Here is a 19,229-nt window from a genome sequence, read left to right as displayed (position 1 = left end):
CTTTTAAGGAGCAGGCGCTGCGCATTTCCATTTTTTGCCTTGCTGTGCATCATGCATGGTCTGAAATCACCTGTAGGTTTTCTGATGCCTTATTTATTGAGGACGGAGGCTGACACTGACTGGCTCGTGGACACATCTGCACTGTAGCGTCTCATTGTCTGCTGACTTTCTCTGAGACTTCATTCACACAAGCCTCTGTTGAGCTGACAGACAGCCACTTCATCTAAAACCACTTGTGTGCCAATGTGTCTGGATGTCATTGTGAAGAAAGGACCATATAACTGTCAAAAGAACAAATGGACCACACATGTATAGATAACTAAAATGTGAGGAGAATAAAGGTTTTATGGCAAGCTGTATTGCTTTTTGCATCATAACATTCATTAAATACTGAAAGACGCAATTGCTTAATGATGAACAGATTTAATTTAGGCTTTGAGGCTTAAGATCTTGACACTCAAACAATTACATGTGAGAACAGACATGTTTAAGCTACCGTTTACTATATTTGATCAAAGTTAATACATAAAAGCTTAAATGAAAACGGTTTATCATGTAAAGCGAACATGTCTTTTCAGAAGGCTTGGATTAATTATGGATTAGTTTTATGATCTCTTCATGAAGTTTTTGAAGCTTCAAATTTTGGTGGAATATACTTTCAATGGAGAGACATCTTGGTCACACTTTATATTAGGTGGTCTTAAGTACTAGGTACTAACATTAAATACCTAACAAGACTGGATTTTCTGGGAAACTACGAATTATGGATTAGTTTTATGATCTCTTCATGAAGTTTTTGAAGCTTCAAATTTTGGTGGAATATACTTTCAATGGAGAGACATCTTGGTCACACTTTATATTAGGTGGTCTTAAGTACTAGGTACTAACATTAAATACCTAACAAGACTGGATTTTCTGGGAAACTACATGTAAGTGAGGTATGGTTAGGATTAGGGTTATATGGGTTACAGTTCGGGGTACACTCAACCGTGTAACTACAACTCAAGTACTTTAAATGTAATTAAAATGGACCAAGTATGTACGTAAGTATACTGTAACCAATGGTTAAATACATAGTAGCTACAGGGATAGTTCAACAAAAAATGAAAATTGTCATTTACTTACCCTCAATTTGTTGTTTCTTCTGCGGAACACAAAAGATGATATTTTGAAGAATGTAGGTAACCAAACTAATGGTTGACCATTATTGTTTTTTTTTTGACAGCCGATGCCGATATCTTACAGAGCAGGGTGGCCAGTGGCCGATATAAAGCCTAGACAGACAGATAGATAGGTCAGACATACTTATACTTTAGATGACAACTTCTTGATTCTGTAATTCTATTACAGTATAGCAGCATAGTTTGAAATCACGAGTTTGAAGTTTCTTGATCGTGCGTCTCGAGTGAAGCTGCGGAGTACACGATCTTGTCTATTTTTCTGTTTCAGAAATATAAATCTTAAATGCCAATCAAAAATTAGTACAAATGCCATGAGAAAACTTCAACAGAGAAACCTTTTTTTTTGTATTTTTGGTCCAAGCATTTACTTGGGACAGTAGTACATGACATAGTATGAGAGGTGTAGCCGGTGAGTCTTTTGGGTATTGCATGAATGTGCGACTGCAGTACCTCCTGTCTTACATCAATCTCATTCACAGACAGGTAGGCTTTCAGAGGTACAAATACAAATTTTTGATTGGAATGGATTATTAAACCATCATATGAGAACTACCTGGGCATAATCGTTCAGAAACCCATCCTTACATAATTTATCACACCGAATTGAATGTGATGACTTATGCAACAAGTTTTACGAATGATTCACACATAGAAACTCATTGTGCTCGTGTGTCAGCCAAAGATTTAGCTGAAAAGAAAAGGGAGGTGTCGTTTCTCCCAGAACCTCTGAAGACCCTCAGGTGGTCTAAGAATTAGTCAAACTGGAAGACACTGGCTGAAAATTCAATATAAAAACAAGACCACAGACATGGAATGCTACTTCAGTGGAATGTGATTGCTGAATAAGATTTGTGTGTGTTTAACAAGCTTTAAGATACAACAAAATGGGGTTTCAGGATGATCATATGTAGGAAGCAAAATGACAGCTAAGGAAAAGTTCTCAAGGAATGCTTCTGCTATTTGGCTTGCTCCTAACATGAGCCTGACACTTCTAAAACTAAGGGCGTTTTTCTCTCTGGGTCTACAATGCAGCACCTCTTCAACCTGGATTGACTTTAAGACATGTGAAACAAACATAAGCAGACACTCTCATTTGGCATTTTAGAGCAGGTAACTACCATTGGTGGTTTGTGTTTAAACCAACTGGCAAAGTATTTCAACAAATATTAATCAAATCATTATTTTTTCTTCAGAGAACATGTCTTTTCAGAAGGCTTGGATTAATTATGGATTAGTTTTATGATCTCTTCATGAAGTTTTTGAAGCTTCAAATTTTGGTGGAATATACTTTCAATGGAGAGACATCTTGGTCACACTTTATATTAGGTGGTCTTAAGTACTAGGTACTAACATTAAATACCTAACAAGACTGGATTTTCTGGGAAACTACATGTAAGTGAGGTATGGTTAGGATTAGGGTTATATGGGTTACAGTTCGGGGTACACTCAACCGTGTAACTACAACTCAAGTACTTTAAATGTAATTAAAATGGACCAAGTATGTACGTAAGTATACTGTAACCAATGGTTAAATACATAGTAGCTACAGGGATAGTTCAACAAAAAATGAAAATTGTCATTTACTTACCCTCAATTTGTTGTTTCTTCTGCTGAACACAAAAGATGATATTTTGAAGAATGTAGGTAACCAAACTAATGGTTGACCATTATTGTTTTTTTTTTGACAGCCGATGCCGATATCTTACAGAGCAGGGTGGCCAGTGGCCGATATAAAGCCTAGACAGACAGATAGATAGGTCAGACATACTTATACTTTAGATGACAACTTCTTGATTCTGTAATTCTATTACAGTATAGCAGCATAGTTTGAAATCACGAGTTTGAAGTTTCTTGATCGTGCGTCTCGAGTGAAGCTGCGGAGTACACGATCTTGTCTATTTTTCTGTTTCAGAAATATAAATCTCAAATGCCAATCAAAAATTAGTACAAATGCCATGAGAAAACTTCAACAGAGAAACCTTTTTTTTTGTATTTTTGGTCCAAGCATTTACTTGGGACAGTAGTACATGACATAGTATGAGAGGTGTAGCCGGTGAGTCTTTTGGGTATTGCATGAATGTGCGACTGCAGTACCTCCTGTCTTACATCAATCTCATTCACAGACAGGTAGGCTTTCAGAGGTACAAATACAAATTTTTGATTGGAATGGATTATTAAACCATCATATGAGAACTACCTGGGCATAATCGTTCAGAAACCCATCCTTACATAATTTATCACACCGAATTGAATGTGATGACTTATGCAACAAGTTTTACGAATGATTCACACATAGAAACTCATTGTGCTCGTGTGTCAGCCAAAGATTTAGCTGAAAAGAAAAGGGAGGTGTCGTTTCTCCCAGAACCTCTGAAGACCCTCAGGTGGTCTAAGAATTAGTCAAACTGGAAGACACTGGCTGAAAATTCAATATAAAAACAAGACCACAGACATGGAATGCTACTTCAGTGGAATGTGATTGCTGAATAAGATTTGTGTGTGTTTAACAAGCTTTAAGATACAACAAAATGGGGTTTCAGGATGATCATATGTAGGAAGCAAAATGACAGCTAAGGAAAAGTTCTCAAGGAATGCTTCTGCTATTTGGCTTGCTCCTAACATGAGCCTGACACTTCTAAAACTAAGGGCGTTTTTCTCTCTGGGTCTACAATGCAGCACCTCTTCAACCTGGATTGACTTTAAGACATGTGAAACAAACATAAGCAGACACTCTCATTTGGCATTTTAGAGCAGGTAACTACCATTGGTGGTTTGTGTTTAAACCAACTGGCAAAGTATTTCAACAAATATTAATCAAATCATTATTTTTTCTTCAGAGCCACCTGAGGGTCGGTCAAAAGCATGCAGAGGTCCTGGGTAAAGGTCCAAGGTAAATCCTTACTATATTTAAAAGATTTCCTTTAAAGCAACGTTCAAGGCATCTCTCCTTCACATAAATAACAATGTGCATTGAAGAAAAAAATTGTTTTTCATGAATGAGGGTAAATCAGTCCATATGTCTGCTACATGAATGTTTTCATACCCTCATCATAAAAGTCTTTAAAGACAAAGTATCTAAACCGATTGATTGATCACAACTGCTGCGATGACGTGTCCATAGTTTATATGAGCATGGTCCCATCAAGCGGTTTGTGAACTGACGTATATATACACCGTCCATTGAATTCAATTTTTGTTTCTTCCACATACTGGATCTTCACAAAAATGTTCAAGGCAGTAACGAAGGAATCATAAACAGTACAGTAACTAAGAAGTGGCTGCTCCTGTTGCGTGTGTGAATCAGTGAGGTCTCGGTGTGAAATATGTGTGTGTGTAGTCAGGCAGCTTTGTGATGGATTGATTGGATAGCTTTTGAAGTCGAGGCTCACTGAGGTCTATGGTCCTGTAAAAAACAATTTCTCAAGCCACTGTGGACGCAAGGGTCAGGTGTCGTCATCGGTGTCCTCTATCAGGACTTTGGTGTCTCGGACCTTCGACCTGAAAATAAAAAAAGAAAAGAAATTGTTGAGTTTCATCAAACTCAATGAAATCTCATGAGGACATTTGTATGATGGCGCTTGGAGGCTTACAGGGCACTTTCCACAAACAGGGCCCCTGATGTACTGTTACTTTTTTATTAAAGGCATAAACCCTTGATTAACAATGGTCTTTTTAATAAAGAGAGAACTACTAAACTATTAAATCTTGTTTAAATTTAATATAAAAAAACTTTTACCTTAACTCATGTACGTCAACACACCAAAATGTGATTATTTTCTCAACAATTCAACCTCATTTTCAAAGTTGTTTTAAGACAGACATTTTTTTTCCTCAAGTTAAGCAAAATACACATTTACTGTGTCAATAACAACAAACCAACATTTGGCCCGAAATTGCTTGACACCTATTTTTTATGGCTAAATCTGTAACCCTGTCGCTCATTCTAAAGTTAGCCATTTACATTTTTTGAACAGAAAATGTTCATTACTTCAAAATTGAAATAAAATAAAAAAATTCCCAAATTTTCGGATGGTTAAGTGGACCGTTTTTTTGTAAAGAAAACAAAAAATAAATTTGCAATAATTTTTTTTGTGGTTTCAAGACCTATTTTTTACCCTCTCTATGGAAAATGCCACTAGAACTGTTGAGGTCTTTGTAAAAAAGCTAAGACTTTGCTAGTGCCACTAATATTTATTAGCATTTCTAGAGGAAATTGCAAGGATAATAAGCTTTTCGAGCTTGTATTTAAACCAGTGGTTCTCAAACGGGGCTGGGGCCCATTAAGGGGCCTCTGCAAACTTTCAAGGGGCCTCAAGATAACTTAAAATTATTTAAAATGAGACAAAACAAGCATTAAAATGATCTAAAACAACTAAAACTCCTGGCTAATAAAATAATCTTTTAATTCACCCCTTCAACATTTTTTACAGTGTTTTCCCACTGTAAAAACCACTTCCACTTTGATAACACAGGTTATATGAGGTAGCTTAATTTAAAAGTATGATTTCCGCAAAAGTCATGTCTAGTTTGATTTAATTTGTTGATTTTGATTGCTTCCATTTTCCTCATTTGTAAGTCGCTTTGGATAAAAGCATCTGCTAAATGACTAAATGCAAATTTAAATGTAGTAATAAACCTTTAAACTCCATAGGCATTTTTATAAGGAATATACATTTTCCAGTCAGCTCTAAAACTTTTTATCAAATAGAAAGGAGTAATAATATTTTTAAAAATCCCTTATCCAGTACATCAAAAGTAACTGGAAAAGTCAGGTGAATTCATTGGTTAAAAAGACTAGGATTCCTAAAAACCATTTCCTAAAACGTCTGGACTCCTGAAAGGTAAATGTAACAGAAACTAGGCATGTCGGCCGTTGAATATTGTTGTCGACAAATGGGGGGATTCAACAAGATTGAGAACCACTCATTTAAATCAATATTGCTGAACAAATCTCATTCTTATGTATTCTATGTCTGGATTTGTGTCTGTGAGGATGAGCGTACTGGGAGGAGAGGCGTGGTCTTCTCAAGGACATGCTGTAGCTTCTCTTCCAGTTCTTCTTTCCCTGTCTGTTCCTGACACCATCCTCCTGGTCCATCATCTGCTCCAGCAGCGTCTGGTCATCAGCATTTAGAGGCGCTACCGAGATGTCCCGCACAGCTCTGAACTCACCACAGTTATTCAGATGCTCGTTTTCCAGACGGAAGAAGTTCCAAACAAAGCGCCTAAAACAGACAACAGGTTATAAGGATGGGTTACTTTACTGTGTCCTGCTGAAAATTCATATGCAATTACTTCTATTGGATAAAAGCATCTGCTAAATGACTAAATGCAAATTTAAATGTAGTAATAAACCTTTAAACTCCATAGGCATTTTTATAAGGAATATACATTTTCCAGTCAGCTCTAAAACTTTTTATCAAATAGAAAGGAGTAATAATATTTTTAAAAATCCCTTATCCAGTACATCAAAAGTAACTGGAAAAGTCAGGTGAATTCATTGGTTAAAAAGACTAGGATTCCTAAAAACCATTTCCTAAAACGTCTGGACTCCTGAAAGGTAAATGTAACAGAAACTAGGCATGTCGGCCGTTGAATATTGTTGTCGACAAATGGGGGGATTCAACAAGATTGAGAACCACTCATTTAAATCAATATTGCTGAACAAATCTCATTCTTATGTATTCTATGTCTGGATTTGTGTCTGTGAGGATGAGCGTACTGGGAGGAGAGGCGTGGTCTTCTCAAGGACATGCTGTAGCTTCTCTTCCAGTTCTTCTTTCCCTGTCTGTTCCTGACACCATCCTCCTGGTCCATCATCTGCTCCAGCAGCGTCTGGTCATCAGCATTTAGAGGCGCTACCGAGATGTCCCGCACAGCTCTGAACTCACCACAGTTATTCAGATGCTCGTTTTCCAGACGGAAGAAGTTCCAAACAAAGCGCCTAAAACAGACAACAGGTTATAAGGATGGGTTACTTTACTGTGTCCTGCTGAAAATTCATATGCAATTACTTCTAGCAGACATTGATGGGGATGGAGGCATGATAAATATAAACAGTGAATGAACAGATTAAGTCATGTTTTCTGACTGGTCAATAAAGTACTTCTGTAACGCTAAAATAGAAAACAGCTGACATGAAAAACCTGTCCATCATTTCAAAAAGGTCACTGCAGAGGATTCACTGGTGACCAAGTGATGTAATGCTAAATTTTTCCAAATTTCCGCCAAAGAAACAAACTCATACATCTTGGGTGGCTTAAGCGTGAGTACATTTTCAACATATTATAATTGTTTGGGAAAACCATTCTTTCACCACAGGTTGTGGGTAGAAATGGTTGTATGAATGTATGGATATATGCTGATGTGCTTACCTGAAGACCTCCAGTGGTGCAAGGACAGTTGCTAAAATATCAGAAATGTTTGGGAATGTAGTCACAACCCCAAGAGAAAGTGGAATGGTCCATGCAAAGCGTAAGATCACATCTTCTATTATGGCACAGTAGTAGTAAGCCTGTTCCAAGAGAGCACACAAATCAACACAATGACAGCGTAAATGCCGTGAAGTGGACGGACTATTCTTTAAAAAAATATTGTAATGGTAAAACATGAAAACCAACAGTGTGTGTATTCTTACTTTCTGTGGATATACAATCTCCTCTCTGAGGAGGGTGTTCTCCCCTGCATTACGGTCAAAAAGACCCCAATCCATCTTCAGGTCCCACAATAAGGTGTAGCATGAGTTAATGATCTTGCAGGCAATTAGCAGGTAAAGGAAGACCTGACCTTCTGGAAGAGCTAATGATAACAGAGAGGAAGTGACATAAGAGAACATTAGAGATAATTGAAAACACAGGACTGTAAGCTTAGCTGCATGGTGTTCCTCAAGGTTCGGTGTGTGGTCCGCTTTTACTTTGTAAACAACATCATCAACCACGTTATACCTGACAAAGAATGTCTTTTAGACTTGTTTTGAATGGAAACAAAAAATTTAATGTTGGGTAAACAAAGAATTTCAAACAGTATCCAAAGCATCTGATGTTTAGTTAAAGAATGTAACAGCTCATGTACTTACTTTCATGCGTCTTATAGAGCGCAGAAAAGATGACCACAAAGAAGGTAGTGGAGTATTTGCCAGCATTGGCTAGGTGAGGGAAGGCACGCTTTGTGTCCCGATAACGTCTCAGACACTGCACAAACCGGAACCAGGCAGGCAAACACTGGATTACAGCTCGTACTCCATATGAATACGAGTGACATATCCCTCCACCTGATTTTAAAGGAAAAAAAAGAAAGAAAAAAACCCATAAACCTGTCATCAATAACTGCCCCATAAAAAACATTTTAAATCTGCAAAGACAATAATGTGCATCTGGATACCCGCTTTAATCCACAGCTCCCCCTCAGATTTGGACCAGTTCAATTCCATGCTGTAGAAGCAGATCATGTACTCCAGGTCCATCAGAACCACAACTAGAGAGTTGAGCTGGTCAGCCAGCCAGAAATCAGCAAACCCCACTCTGTGAAATGGTGCTGTGACCACTCGAAACTATGAAAAGAAAAAGGTGGACAATAAAGCAGGAGAAAAGAGGAGATGACGAACTTAATCAAAGACATTCAAATGAAATATTAATGTCTCATAAAAGTGTGATAAATGCTCTTGTGTGTTATGAAATTCTCCTGGCTCTTACCAGTAATTTGAGTAGCCAGAAGCGAGATTTGTAGTAGCACGTTTTGAAAGGGTTGATAAGGAAGAAGAAGAAGAACCCATAGAGAGCTAGAGGGTTCGCTTGTATAGGGATCATTGTGTAATTAGCGAAGAGGCAGGACAGAATACTAACACACCAAAGAACTCCAAGGAATCCAGCAATCTGCACAAAAACAGAGAGAAATACATGTATAAATCTGGTTATTTTTATTTTACATTGTTTTTAGCCTGGCAGGAAATTTGACAGGAGCTCTGCACTGCTAAATCTCTAAATGTATAAAGTAGCTGTCAAAATAAAGAGGGATCTGTGATTACTTTAAACACTCATACAGCTGTTCTTTAAAAAAAAAAAACTTAAAAAAAAAAATCTGTAAATTCAAAAAGTCAAATGGAATCAAGGACTAAAAATGAAGCAACAGTATTATATTTAACCATCTCTTGCAGTTGTGAAATGACCTTTTATGGAATTAAAATAAAAAGTAACATTCTTTTTTCATTCATTTTATTGTTCAGAACCTCAGTCACAGATTTCTAATTACCTCAAAGAGATGCTGGTGGGACAGGTTATTGCGTGGGTTGAGCTCAAATATTAAGACATGGTTAACTCCAGCCTGCCTCCATCCATACGTGTTGATGCCCAATAAAAAAAGGAACTCGATGAGCAGGAAACCACCCCGATAAATTCTCACTAGGGGCCAAACGTTCTTCTCCTCTCCGCTAACAAGATTAACCACACCTGCAGTTGTGCAAAAAGCATATAATTGTCAAAATAACCAAATCCTTAATAAAGATTCTGATCGCAGGGTTACATTAACATTGTTATATATCTTTGATTTGGTAAATGAACTTTAGAGACAGGCAAAATATTAGACCTTATAAAGTAACTAAAAGCTTCATTAAAATAGCAGTTTTTGAAAAGGCATATGAGAGGTTATATACCTGTGATGATGACTGTGACTGTTAAAGCAACAAAGACACCACAGTAGAGTCCTACTCTAAAAGTGGTCCATGCTGGTGCAGGCTAAGACAAAGAGCACAGGATGGTGAGATGTTCATGTCCTTTAAACAGTACAAATGAAAGGTGTTTTAGTAAAAGTCACAGAGTGTCCTACTTGTGCTGCTCCCAATGGGGGCACTCGGAGCCTCTTCATTGCTTTCTGTCGGTCTCCTCCTTCCAACTCTGTGGTAACAAGGGCCTGGGGATTTGAGAACATACTGTCAGAATAACTAACCACTGTGCTGGTTCAACCAGACAGTTACAATGAAATTGTTCTTTAAAGCAGAGTTTTTTTTTGTTTTTGAAATTCTTATAGTGGAAAGAGTCATTTGAGTGTATGGTACCTCGGTTTCAGAGATGAGCTGAGTGATCTTCTTACAGGTGTAAAAAGGAGCCACTTCAACATGGGCCACACGCCAATCAGCGCCACGTGCGGTCTCAAAAATCTTGTCATGTTTCTTTAAAATCTTCCGAAAGCCTGTGAAGTTTAGGTTCTGACAGAGAGAAAGCATTTACACTTTAAATGAGTTTGATCTCAAAGAACAGCCAATCGGAAATTAATAAAAAAAACTGTTTGATTTTAGCTGGATCATACTCAAATGGGAATTACTGAAAAAGCAACAACCGAGGGAATAAGAACGTTATCGTGCACATGTCCAATCCACCAAATGTCATGACAAGTTTAAATATTCAAACACTTTTAAAACATCTAAAGCTACATTCAGACTGGAGGCAAAAGTGGCCCAAATCCATAAAAAAAAAACAACAACCAAAAAAACAACATGAACAGCCAATCCAAAAAATCAGATGTGACAATCAATCAGAACTGAGCACTAAGGCTTGTAAATCGTAGCCTAATAGTGTTTTGCATACTTTCAGACCTGGTAGTTCTGCAACAGGATGAGGCTGAGGTAGAACTCGCTAAAGGCCAGCTGCAGGTCTTTGATATTGCGATGTTTACAGCGCTCCTGCTGTGACAGGTGGAAGACAGTGCGACGGCGGCGCAGACCCGTGGCTCGACTGCTCTCTCGCTGCGCATCCAGAGAAGACTGCAGCTCATTCTGCAGCGTGGCGAATCGCCGCTGTGCTTCTGCAAGCTTCTCTGTGTCACGAAAGAATGGAAACATCATCAGTATGTGATGCAGCTGGAAAGATGGAATGCATATTTCTGGTCTAATTGTGAATGTCATGTCATGTCCAGGGCTCCGTATAAATAAACTTTATATGTGTTACCTGGTCTAACAAGCACAAACTGTGATAATATTGAATTTGATGAGCAATAAAGACTGAAACCTGCACACAGATTAAATATTTCTCCTGCACACAGTGTGACCAGTAATGTCTAATTTGTCAACAAATCACTTGTTACATAGACTGACATTTAGTGAATGAAAAAAGTTATATTACACAGCTTCCTGTAACAGTCTGAGTGTCCAGTCCACAAAAGCGCATATGATTTAATTCCAATTTATGGGATCATACAACTCTCTCCTTCGGCACGAATCCAAATGTTTCTATGGCCACAATGTAACACCTGACTGCAAACTATTTTTCTATTTTGTAAACAAAGCCTTGTCCTTTTCTCATGTCCAAATATTCATGTCAAAAAACATTAATATGTGCAAAAATGTTTTGCTGTACCACTGCGGTGGTGTGGTTTATCACGCTAACCCACAAAGCCATATTTTATGTTAACTTTAAAAAAATTAATCATAATTGATTAAGAATATGAATAATCTCCGAGCCATTGGTTAGACAATAAACAAGTGGTCATGGGCCTAATTAGAGTAAGAGAACCGTGTGAGTGAGAGAAAGAGAAAGCAGGTGGTTATTTATTGGGATATAAAAAAAATAACAGCAGTCCTGGTTTAATGCCAGTCCTGGCTTTGGCTGTCACTAAATACTAAAGCAGACAGAAACTGTGAGCTTCACATTAAACAAGTCTAATGTTCACACTTACCTGAATAGAATGTGTTGATTTTGGCCAGCTCCTTCTCACATGTTTGGAAGAACTTCTCCTCAAACTTGGCATAGTATCTCTTGACAGTGTCTTCATCTGTGACTAAAGGATGAAGCAAGCGTGAAAAAGTTATTCAGGAAAACACACACACACACACACACAAATACGTTTGTTTCTGTGAATTGTGGGGACTTTTCATAGACTTCTTGTACTTTTATACTGACCAAACGATATCACACAACACACACACAAACAAATGCACACACACACACAAAAAAAGGAGACGGGTACTATACTGAACAGAAAAAGAGGAAAAGAAACTTGTAGAAAACATTGTTCTCTCTCACAGCTCAAAGACCTGAGGTTGTGTGTATATTTGTGGGAAAGAGAAAAAGCAGTGAAGCTTGTTCTGCAGAGCAGTACATCAGATGAATTTGTTGGAGCTTGTAAATATGACCTGATGTTCCAAATGCTTGTGCAGCTTCTGATAACAAGACAAATGGATTTGGAACGTTTGCTTTAACACATCCAGTGTACACAACCTTTGAAGATATTTAGAAGAATGCTGGGGTGGAAACAATACTGGACCAGACAGTCTATGGCTGCGTTTACACTTGGCATTAGCATGTGACCTGTATCCGGATGTTGTCCACATACACATTGAAAAGACAAGTGTAAACGCGCTTCTGATCAGAATGTTACCCGATCAGCGTGTCCTGGTCCAGAGGTATTCGAGGACACATTGTGATCGGATTTCAGTGTAATGTAAACGCAATCCAGCCATCGTGTCTGCATTCGCAGGTCGACATCACGCAAAATGCCGCCCCCTCTCTCCCGATCTGTCGGAAGAACAGAGCGCTAGTGAGACTTGTACATTTATTTTGATTTGTAAAATGTCCCGCGACTGGAAATCGTTTTCAAAAGAAAACCCACCACTTCAAGTTGACTTTGCACCACAAACTTATTTAAATATTGCGCGGGAAATACAGATCCGATCGGTAACCCAGATCGAGAAATCAGCTGATGTTGCCAAGTGTAAACGCGCCGTGTCCTGATTGACTGATGATCCGATCTGCTTGATCAGATCACGGTGATCGCATGTTAATGCCAAGTGTAAACGCAGCCTATGAAAACAGTTCTTTGAAAAAGTGTCTTATGTTCACCAAGGCCTCATTTATTTGTTTTGCATTTATGTATTTGCAGTAAAAATAGTAATACTGTGAATCATTACTACAAATTAAACAGTTTTAACAGTTCTCAATTTTAATATATGCTAAAAAAGTCGTTTTTCCTGTGATAGCAATGCTGAATTTCCTGCAGTCATTACTCTTCAGTCTCACATGATCCTTCAGAAATCATTCTAATATGATGATGTGGTGCTCAGGAAATATTTCTTATTACCAATGCTCAAAACAGTTATACTATTTAATTATCATTATCTTTTTTGGAAACTTGCTTTTTTCAGGATTCTTTGATGAATAGAAGGTTAAACAGAACAGCATTTATTCAAATAAGATTTTTTTCTAACAATTCAATGTGTCCTTGTTGAATAAAAGTATTAATAAAAACTTCGAACAGTAGTGTATCTTTTTTTGCTTTCTTCACAAGAATGAAGGCCGTACAGGTTTGGAACGACATGAGGGCGAGTAAATGGTAAATTTTTGGTTGAAGTATCACTTTAAGGAATCCCTGTATAATTATTCTGCGTCATGTCTTTCCAAGATCCTTAGTCTGAGAACCAAGAGTCAAGACTAATTAAGTCAGCATGGTCTTAAATCACAATAATAATAACAGTTCATAGGTCGTTACTTCAAACATTTACAGTTAGGGGGCATGTGAAGTTTCTGTTGACTGTAAATACTTTTGACACCATAGAGACGTAACTGCACGATATTCCCCTCTGAGGGACAAAACACAGAGCGCAATGACAGTAAGTCTGGCTGATACTGTCCAGACAGACAGACAATGAATCACTATCTCAGGACTCTCAGACTTGGGAAAATGACTCATGCCTTGAAATACCTGCATCACTTTATCCTAAGAACATTTTAAGAGCATTGCCTCCTAAATTAGGAGTTTCACATTTGCGTAGAGATGCATTTAAGAGTAACTCTTAAAACAAAGAGGCCAGTGAGGAGAATATTGTTACATGAGTGTGTGGAATCCAGAGTGAAAAAAAAGGAGGAAATAGAGGGAGGTTTCCTTAACGCACATTATTACTCATATTTCATCTACCAAAGCTCAAGCAATGTGGTCTGTATGTGGTTGAAAAACACGTGTCATCTGACGAAACTAAAACAAGACTCTCAGCAGTGATCCTTGAAAGACTAGACTCACAAAACAACCCACAATCCTACACTTCCACAACAAACACTGTTAGTCTATTAGGCTTTGTTCATAAATTAGCCACATGTTTAAATCTGCCAAGAATCATTAATGTGCAAGTTCTATTAAGTATATAAGATTTATAAGGAACTGCTTCCTTGATCAAAGTACTAAACCACAGCTGTCACCAACAGAGAGTACAAAAATTCCTTATGGGTCAAAAATCTCTCTGAGTAAGCAGTTGACTTGTCACATGATAAGTCACATATCAGTTACTATAAAACCCTCAGGTAAACATGTAAGAAATATTTTGGGTAATGATGGCCATTTGAGGTTCAGTGAGTTCATTATTGTGTAAAAACACTTTAAAGTGAAAGGGTTAAGATGATTCTGGGTTATTCTCACGATAAACTGTTTGATCTGATCTGATTTTATGTTAATACTGGATTACTCCAGCTCTACAGCAGGGAGTCCCTCTCTGCACTGGTTTAGGTAACCATCCCCAGTGAGACCTTCAGCTGGGTCAATGTGTCTGGCCTGCTATGAAAGCACACAACTCAGTTTCACATCAGCTCGGCAGGGATGAACATACACAGCTCTCTCTCTCTTAGCTGAAGCTCCTGAGAGAGAAAATAAACTACTTGAGAACTTGTGAACTGAAATCTTCCATGGAATGCATGACCTAACAGAGGTACCCTCTGTGTTTATTTAAACCTAACACACAACAGTTCTGGACTTGCTGCTTTCTGCACTTTTGACCACTGACTGATCAATGTATCAGCTACCTGGTATTTTTACATTACTGGCCAATAACAGTATCTCCTTTGCATCGGTCACTGAAAAGCCCATATCAGGGAAGTACTTCTTTTGTCATTCCAGGTCAGTGATTAAATTCACACAAAACTATGGCTGCAACACCTAATCAATAAAATCGACAACAAATGTCACTACTGATTAGTTGGGTGTGTGCATGTAGAATCTTCAATTACACAACTTAATGAAAAATGCATTTCTACAACCCCCCCCCCCCCCCACAACCCCAGGAGAACACCAACACAGATGGAGAGCAACAGCGCAAGGGTTCAGAAATCTGTCCAAAATACATTGATGAAACATTTATTACATTTAGGTTTAAAATTGACCATATTGTAAGTAGGGATGCTCCGATCCGCCTTTTTTGCTTCCGATACCGGTTCCGATACCTAGGGTTCGGTATCGGCCGATACCGATCCGATACCAGTGAAGTTTTTCCCCCTCATTTAAATAGATGTAGAATTTATATATCTCGGTGTGTGGAACTGATAATCATTCTTTCACAATCTACTAGATACAGACTACTTCCTTATAAATAAAATAAAATAAACAAATATGAAAAAATATAGGCCTATGTATATTTATAATCTATGACAAAAATTTATCAAACTAGGCTAGTGGATAATTCCAATATATATATATATATATAAATAAAGTTATGCCATTTTACAAACATATATAATGTTTGTAAAATGGTACAGCTTTTTACATATCTGAAAGTACACTCTTAATGTTAGTCAGTCAAGCATTATAATATGATAATCAAGTATTATTTAATAATAGAAGTTTAGTAATTAGAATTAAAACTTGGTAACCATGAACTTAGGACCGGTGCTGGTGCTTTTTTTGGTCATTCAGTGTTCCTGTAAAAAAAAACGAACAATAATACTGATGAAATGTTATTATTATTATACGAGTTCTACTAATAAGAACAATATAAAAATGCACTAAGGATTAATGAGCAGCGCATCAATTCTGCATGTTATTTAAGACTCTCGCTCACTCTCGCTCTTTTCTCACAGTGAGAGAAAGCGACGGCGAGTTATGTGCGCCTTCACACTAGAAACACATTACGCCAAATACACAAACACAAATAAATCATAGACATGTAATTTACAAATCAAGTATAATGGGAACACAGAATGATCTTGGAGAGAGCTTTACCGAGCTGGCTGCTGTAAGCGAACGCGACCAGGGTTTAAACTTTAAAGGCTGAACGAATGACTGACAGCCACAGCGGAGAAAAGAGTTTGTGTGAACTTTAATGTAAGGACTTAAATATTCATATGTAGCTCACATTAAGCTATCGTATGGCTTCAGAAGTAACACAGAATAATTCGCACAATCGAAAAAAAAAAAATCTATACCCGATCCGAGAAAAATGACACTATCGGAGCGATACCCGATATGAATATCGGATCGGGGCGCATCCCTACTATGAAGGTATTTTAAAGTCTTGGAGGAAGTCAAATTATGGATAATATAACCAATGAAACATCTGGGCTTCCATGTGTTGTTTCATTCATCAAATTTCAACAAATCCTCATCTGGTTCACAACACGCAAGAGATCTCTACAGTCCCTGGTGATGCTGTCTGAAATACTCGCAATAGATTAACTGCTTGTTTGAGTGCATACTAAATTCCAGATGCTGCCATGTGTACTAGCATTGTTTACGCGCTATCGGAGCCGATACCCGATATGAATATCGGATCGGCGCATCCCTAATTGTAAGAATTGATACTTTTTTAGGAACAGTAACTGTTATGGAATAAAAATGTGAAGGATAGTATACATGATATGTATACTGTACACTGCAGTTCAAAAGTTTGGGGTTAGTAATACTTTTATGCAATATGCAACACCGTCAACAAATTGATCAAAGGTGACACTAAATACATTTAAATGGTTACAAAAGACTTCAATTTCAAATAAATACCATTCTTTGAATGCTTTATTCATCAAAGGATTTTGGAAAAATGAGCATGGTTTCCACAAAAATATCAAGCAGCACAATTATTCCCAACAACGATAGTAATAGAAAAAGCTGAAAACTCAGCTTTGCATCACAGGAATAAATTACATTTTAAAATACATTTAAATTAGAAACTATTACTTAAAAATTAAATAAAAAATTTAAATTATAAAAAATATTGTAAATTGTAATAATATTTCAAAATATTACAAATTGTAACTTTATTTCTGATCAAATAAATGCAGCCTTAGTGAGAATAAGAGACAAAAAACAAAAACACTAAAAAAATCTTTCCAAGCCCAGATTTTAAAAAATATATTAGGGTACATTTATTTAATTATTATATAATTATTTTTTCTTATAGCTTTCAAAAACGCATATTTTTTGGAGGAGAACATTGAGCAGTATGCAGAATTATGATTTCTTTAATAAAAGTCAGGAAAAAATATATATTTTATAAAATAAAAAAATAAAAATAAATCAGCAGACCCGTCACTTTATCATTGTCAACTCTCTTTTACTCTATACCTTGTTCTAGTATTGTCTGTGTTTATTGTCTTTAGTCCTCCTGACGGTCTAGTATATATACGTCAGTGTAGTTTCCTGAAGGAACCATGATTTGCTTTTTATCCATTGCCATGCAATGTGCTAAAATGACGATACAGTTGACACTGAATTAATCGTTAGTTGCAGCTCTAGGTAAAATGCACTTAGATATTACACAGCTTTGAAAGAATTGCGTACCTGGACGAAATCTCCATTAAGAAATCTAGGGACTATGATCTCATTCTTAAGGCTGTGAAGCACTGCCAAGTAAAGACGGTCATAATCACTTGTGTAACTTCGTACGCAAATACTTAAAATTAGAGGTTTATGACTTCAAACACCTGCACCATCAGCCCTTTCCGATATCCGTCATCAAGAAAAATCAGCATCTTATTAACGAAAAACCCTCGTCATGCAGGTTCCCCTCCAAAATAATAGCTTTACTTAAACAATCCGATTAGCTACACTTATCACCACCCAAAAAAACCACAAACTTTGACAGAAGATTACAGTTATTTCTAGATAATCACAACTACCATCATCCCACAGCTTAGAAAAACACTCAGTATGCAGGTTTATGGCTCTCTGGGAGCTTTAGCACTGTTGTAGGAAAAAATTTACATCTGGACATGTGTTTGTGTGTGTGTGTTTGCACGCGCTGTAACTTTTGGATGCAAATCACTGCTTATCTGAGCGCTAGAACAGTCCTCCATAAGTTTTCATTAGCCGTGGGTTTTGAGCTGAACCCCGGGAACTAACAGATAGCATGACATTACAACCGAGACAAAGGTTTTCCTTATCACCCACGTTTAGACATTATAATCTGACAAAGCAATTCAATTACACACTGTGCGAAGGATAACTACACTTCACATGTTACTGTGGTGAGGTAACCTTACACTGACTTTAGGTCAGGATTTGTCATTTCCAGTTCCAGAACAAACCAAAAAAGACACAAAGACGGGATTTTTTAGTTCTTTGACAAGTACTGTGGATTGTGAATGTGAAAACTGCCAGATGGTAGTTCAGTATAATGGGACAGAAGGTCCAATGGCATGTTGTGATGCCATTGGGAGTTTTACTGTTGTTTACAGACACTTTTTTTTTATTGAATCTCTAATCTGAAAGTTGAATCCGCTAACTATAGAGAACACCAGGCACTAGTAAGCATTTGTCAATCTACATCTACAATGTAAAGTGTTACTGTAAATATACAGGTACATTCTAACAGTATTATACTGTATTTTTATAAAACAGTATCATGCCATATCTTTTACATAATGTCTATAAATGTACAGTAGTATTCTGTAGGGATGCACCGAATGTTCGGCATCCGAATAAGTGAAAAGACTGAATAAATTGTACTGAACAATGATATGACACGATCAAATAGCAACCAGCGCAGAGTGAGAGGCGCGCACTCTTTATTATGCAGCACACACGTCAGCAGTGTGGAAGCATTTAAACTGTCGGAGAAAGACGCAAAAATCATTACAAGCACCGACAGCGAGAGTCCGTTTAGGACTGCATCGCATGTCTTCAATGAGAAGAGGAAGGGGTGATTGTTGCTGATTACTGTATGATGATTGAAATCGCGAAATGGCCTTAAACAATTAGTAAATAAACTGCAGAACGTTGTTTTCTAATACACGCACGCATTGCATGTATCCTGACTAGAGCCCGACCGATATGGGTTTTTTGGGGCCGATACCGATATTAGGGAGT

The 19,229-nt window shown here is 37.4% G+C and overlaps 1 protein-coding gene across 1 annotated transcript in view; it reads right to left on the bottom strand.

The window, feature by feature from the left end:
* Positions 1-3,161: 3,161 nt before the first annotated feature.
* The window catches only part of LOC107593799 (xenotropic and polytropic retrovirus receptor 1 homolog), a 36,022-nt gene continuing 19,954 nt past the window's right edge, over positions 3,162-19,229 (bottom strand). The window contains exons 3-15 of the mRNA XM_016283674.1: positions 11,847-11,948; positions 10,768-10,988; positions 10,231-10,380; positions 10,002-10,085; positions 9,829-9,910; positions 9,429-9,625; positions 8,873-9,052; positions 8,562-8,730; positions 8,257-8,451; positions 7,819-7,979; positions 7,556-7,695; positions 6,904-7,125; positions 3,162-4,679 (exon numbers count right to left, since the gene is read on the bottom strand). Of these exons, the coding sequence (XP_016139160.1) occupies positions 4,625-4,679; positions 6,904-7,125; positions 7,556-7,695; positions 7,819-7,979; positions 8,257-8,451; positions 8,562-8,730; positions 8,873-9,052; positions 9,429-9,625; positions 9,829-9,910; positions 10,002-10,085; positions 10,231-10,380; positions 10,768-10,988; positions 11,847-11,948 (1,958 nt within the window). The 3' untranslated portion in view covers positions 3,162-4,624. The remainder of the gene's footprint in view (positions 4,680-6,903; positions 7,126-7,555; positions 7,696-7,818; positions 7,980-8,256; positions 8,452-8,561; positions 8,731-8,872; positions 9,053-9,428; positions 9,626-9,828; positions 9,911-10,001; positions 10,086-10,230; positions 10,381-10,767; positions 10,989-11,846; positions 11,949-19,229) is intronic.

The sequence above is a fragment of the Sinocyclocheilus grahami genome, unplaced genomic scaffold (genome assembly GCF_001515645.1).
Source record: "Sinocyclocheilus grahami isolate Dianchi unplaced genomic scaffold, SAMN03320097.WGS_v1.1 scaffold176.1, whole genome shotgun sequence".
Classification (NCBI taxonomy): Eukaryota; Metazoa; Chordata; class Actinopteri; order Cypriniformes; family Cyprinidae; genus Sinocyclocheilus; species Sinocyclocheilus grahami.
The sequence above is the reverse complement of the archived record's forward strand: the minus strand, read 5'-3'. Positions and strand labels throughout refer to the sequence as shown.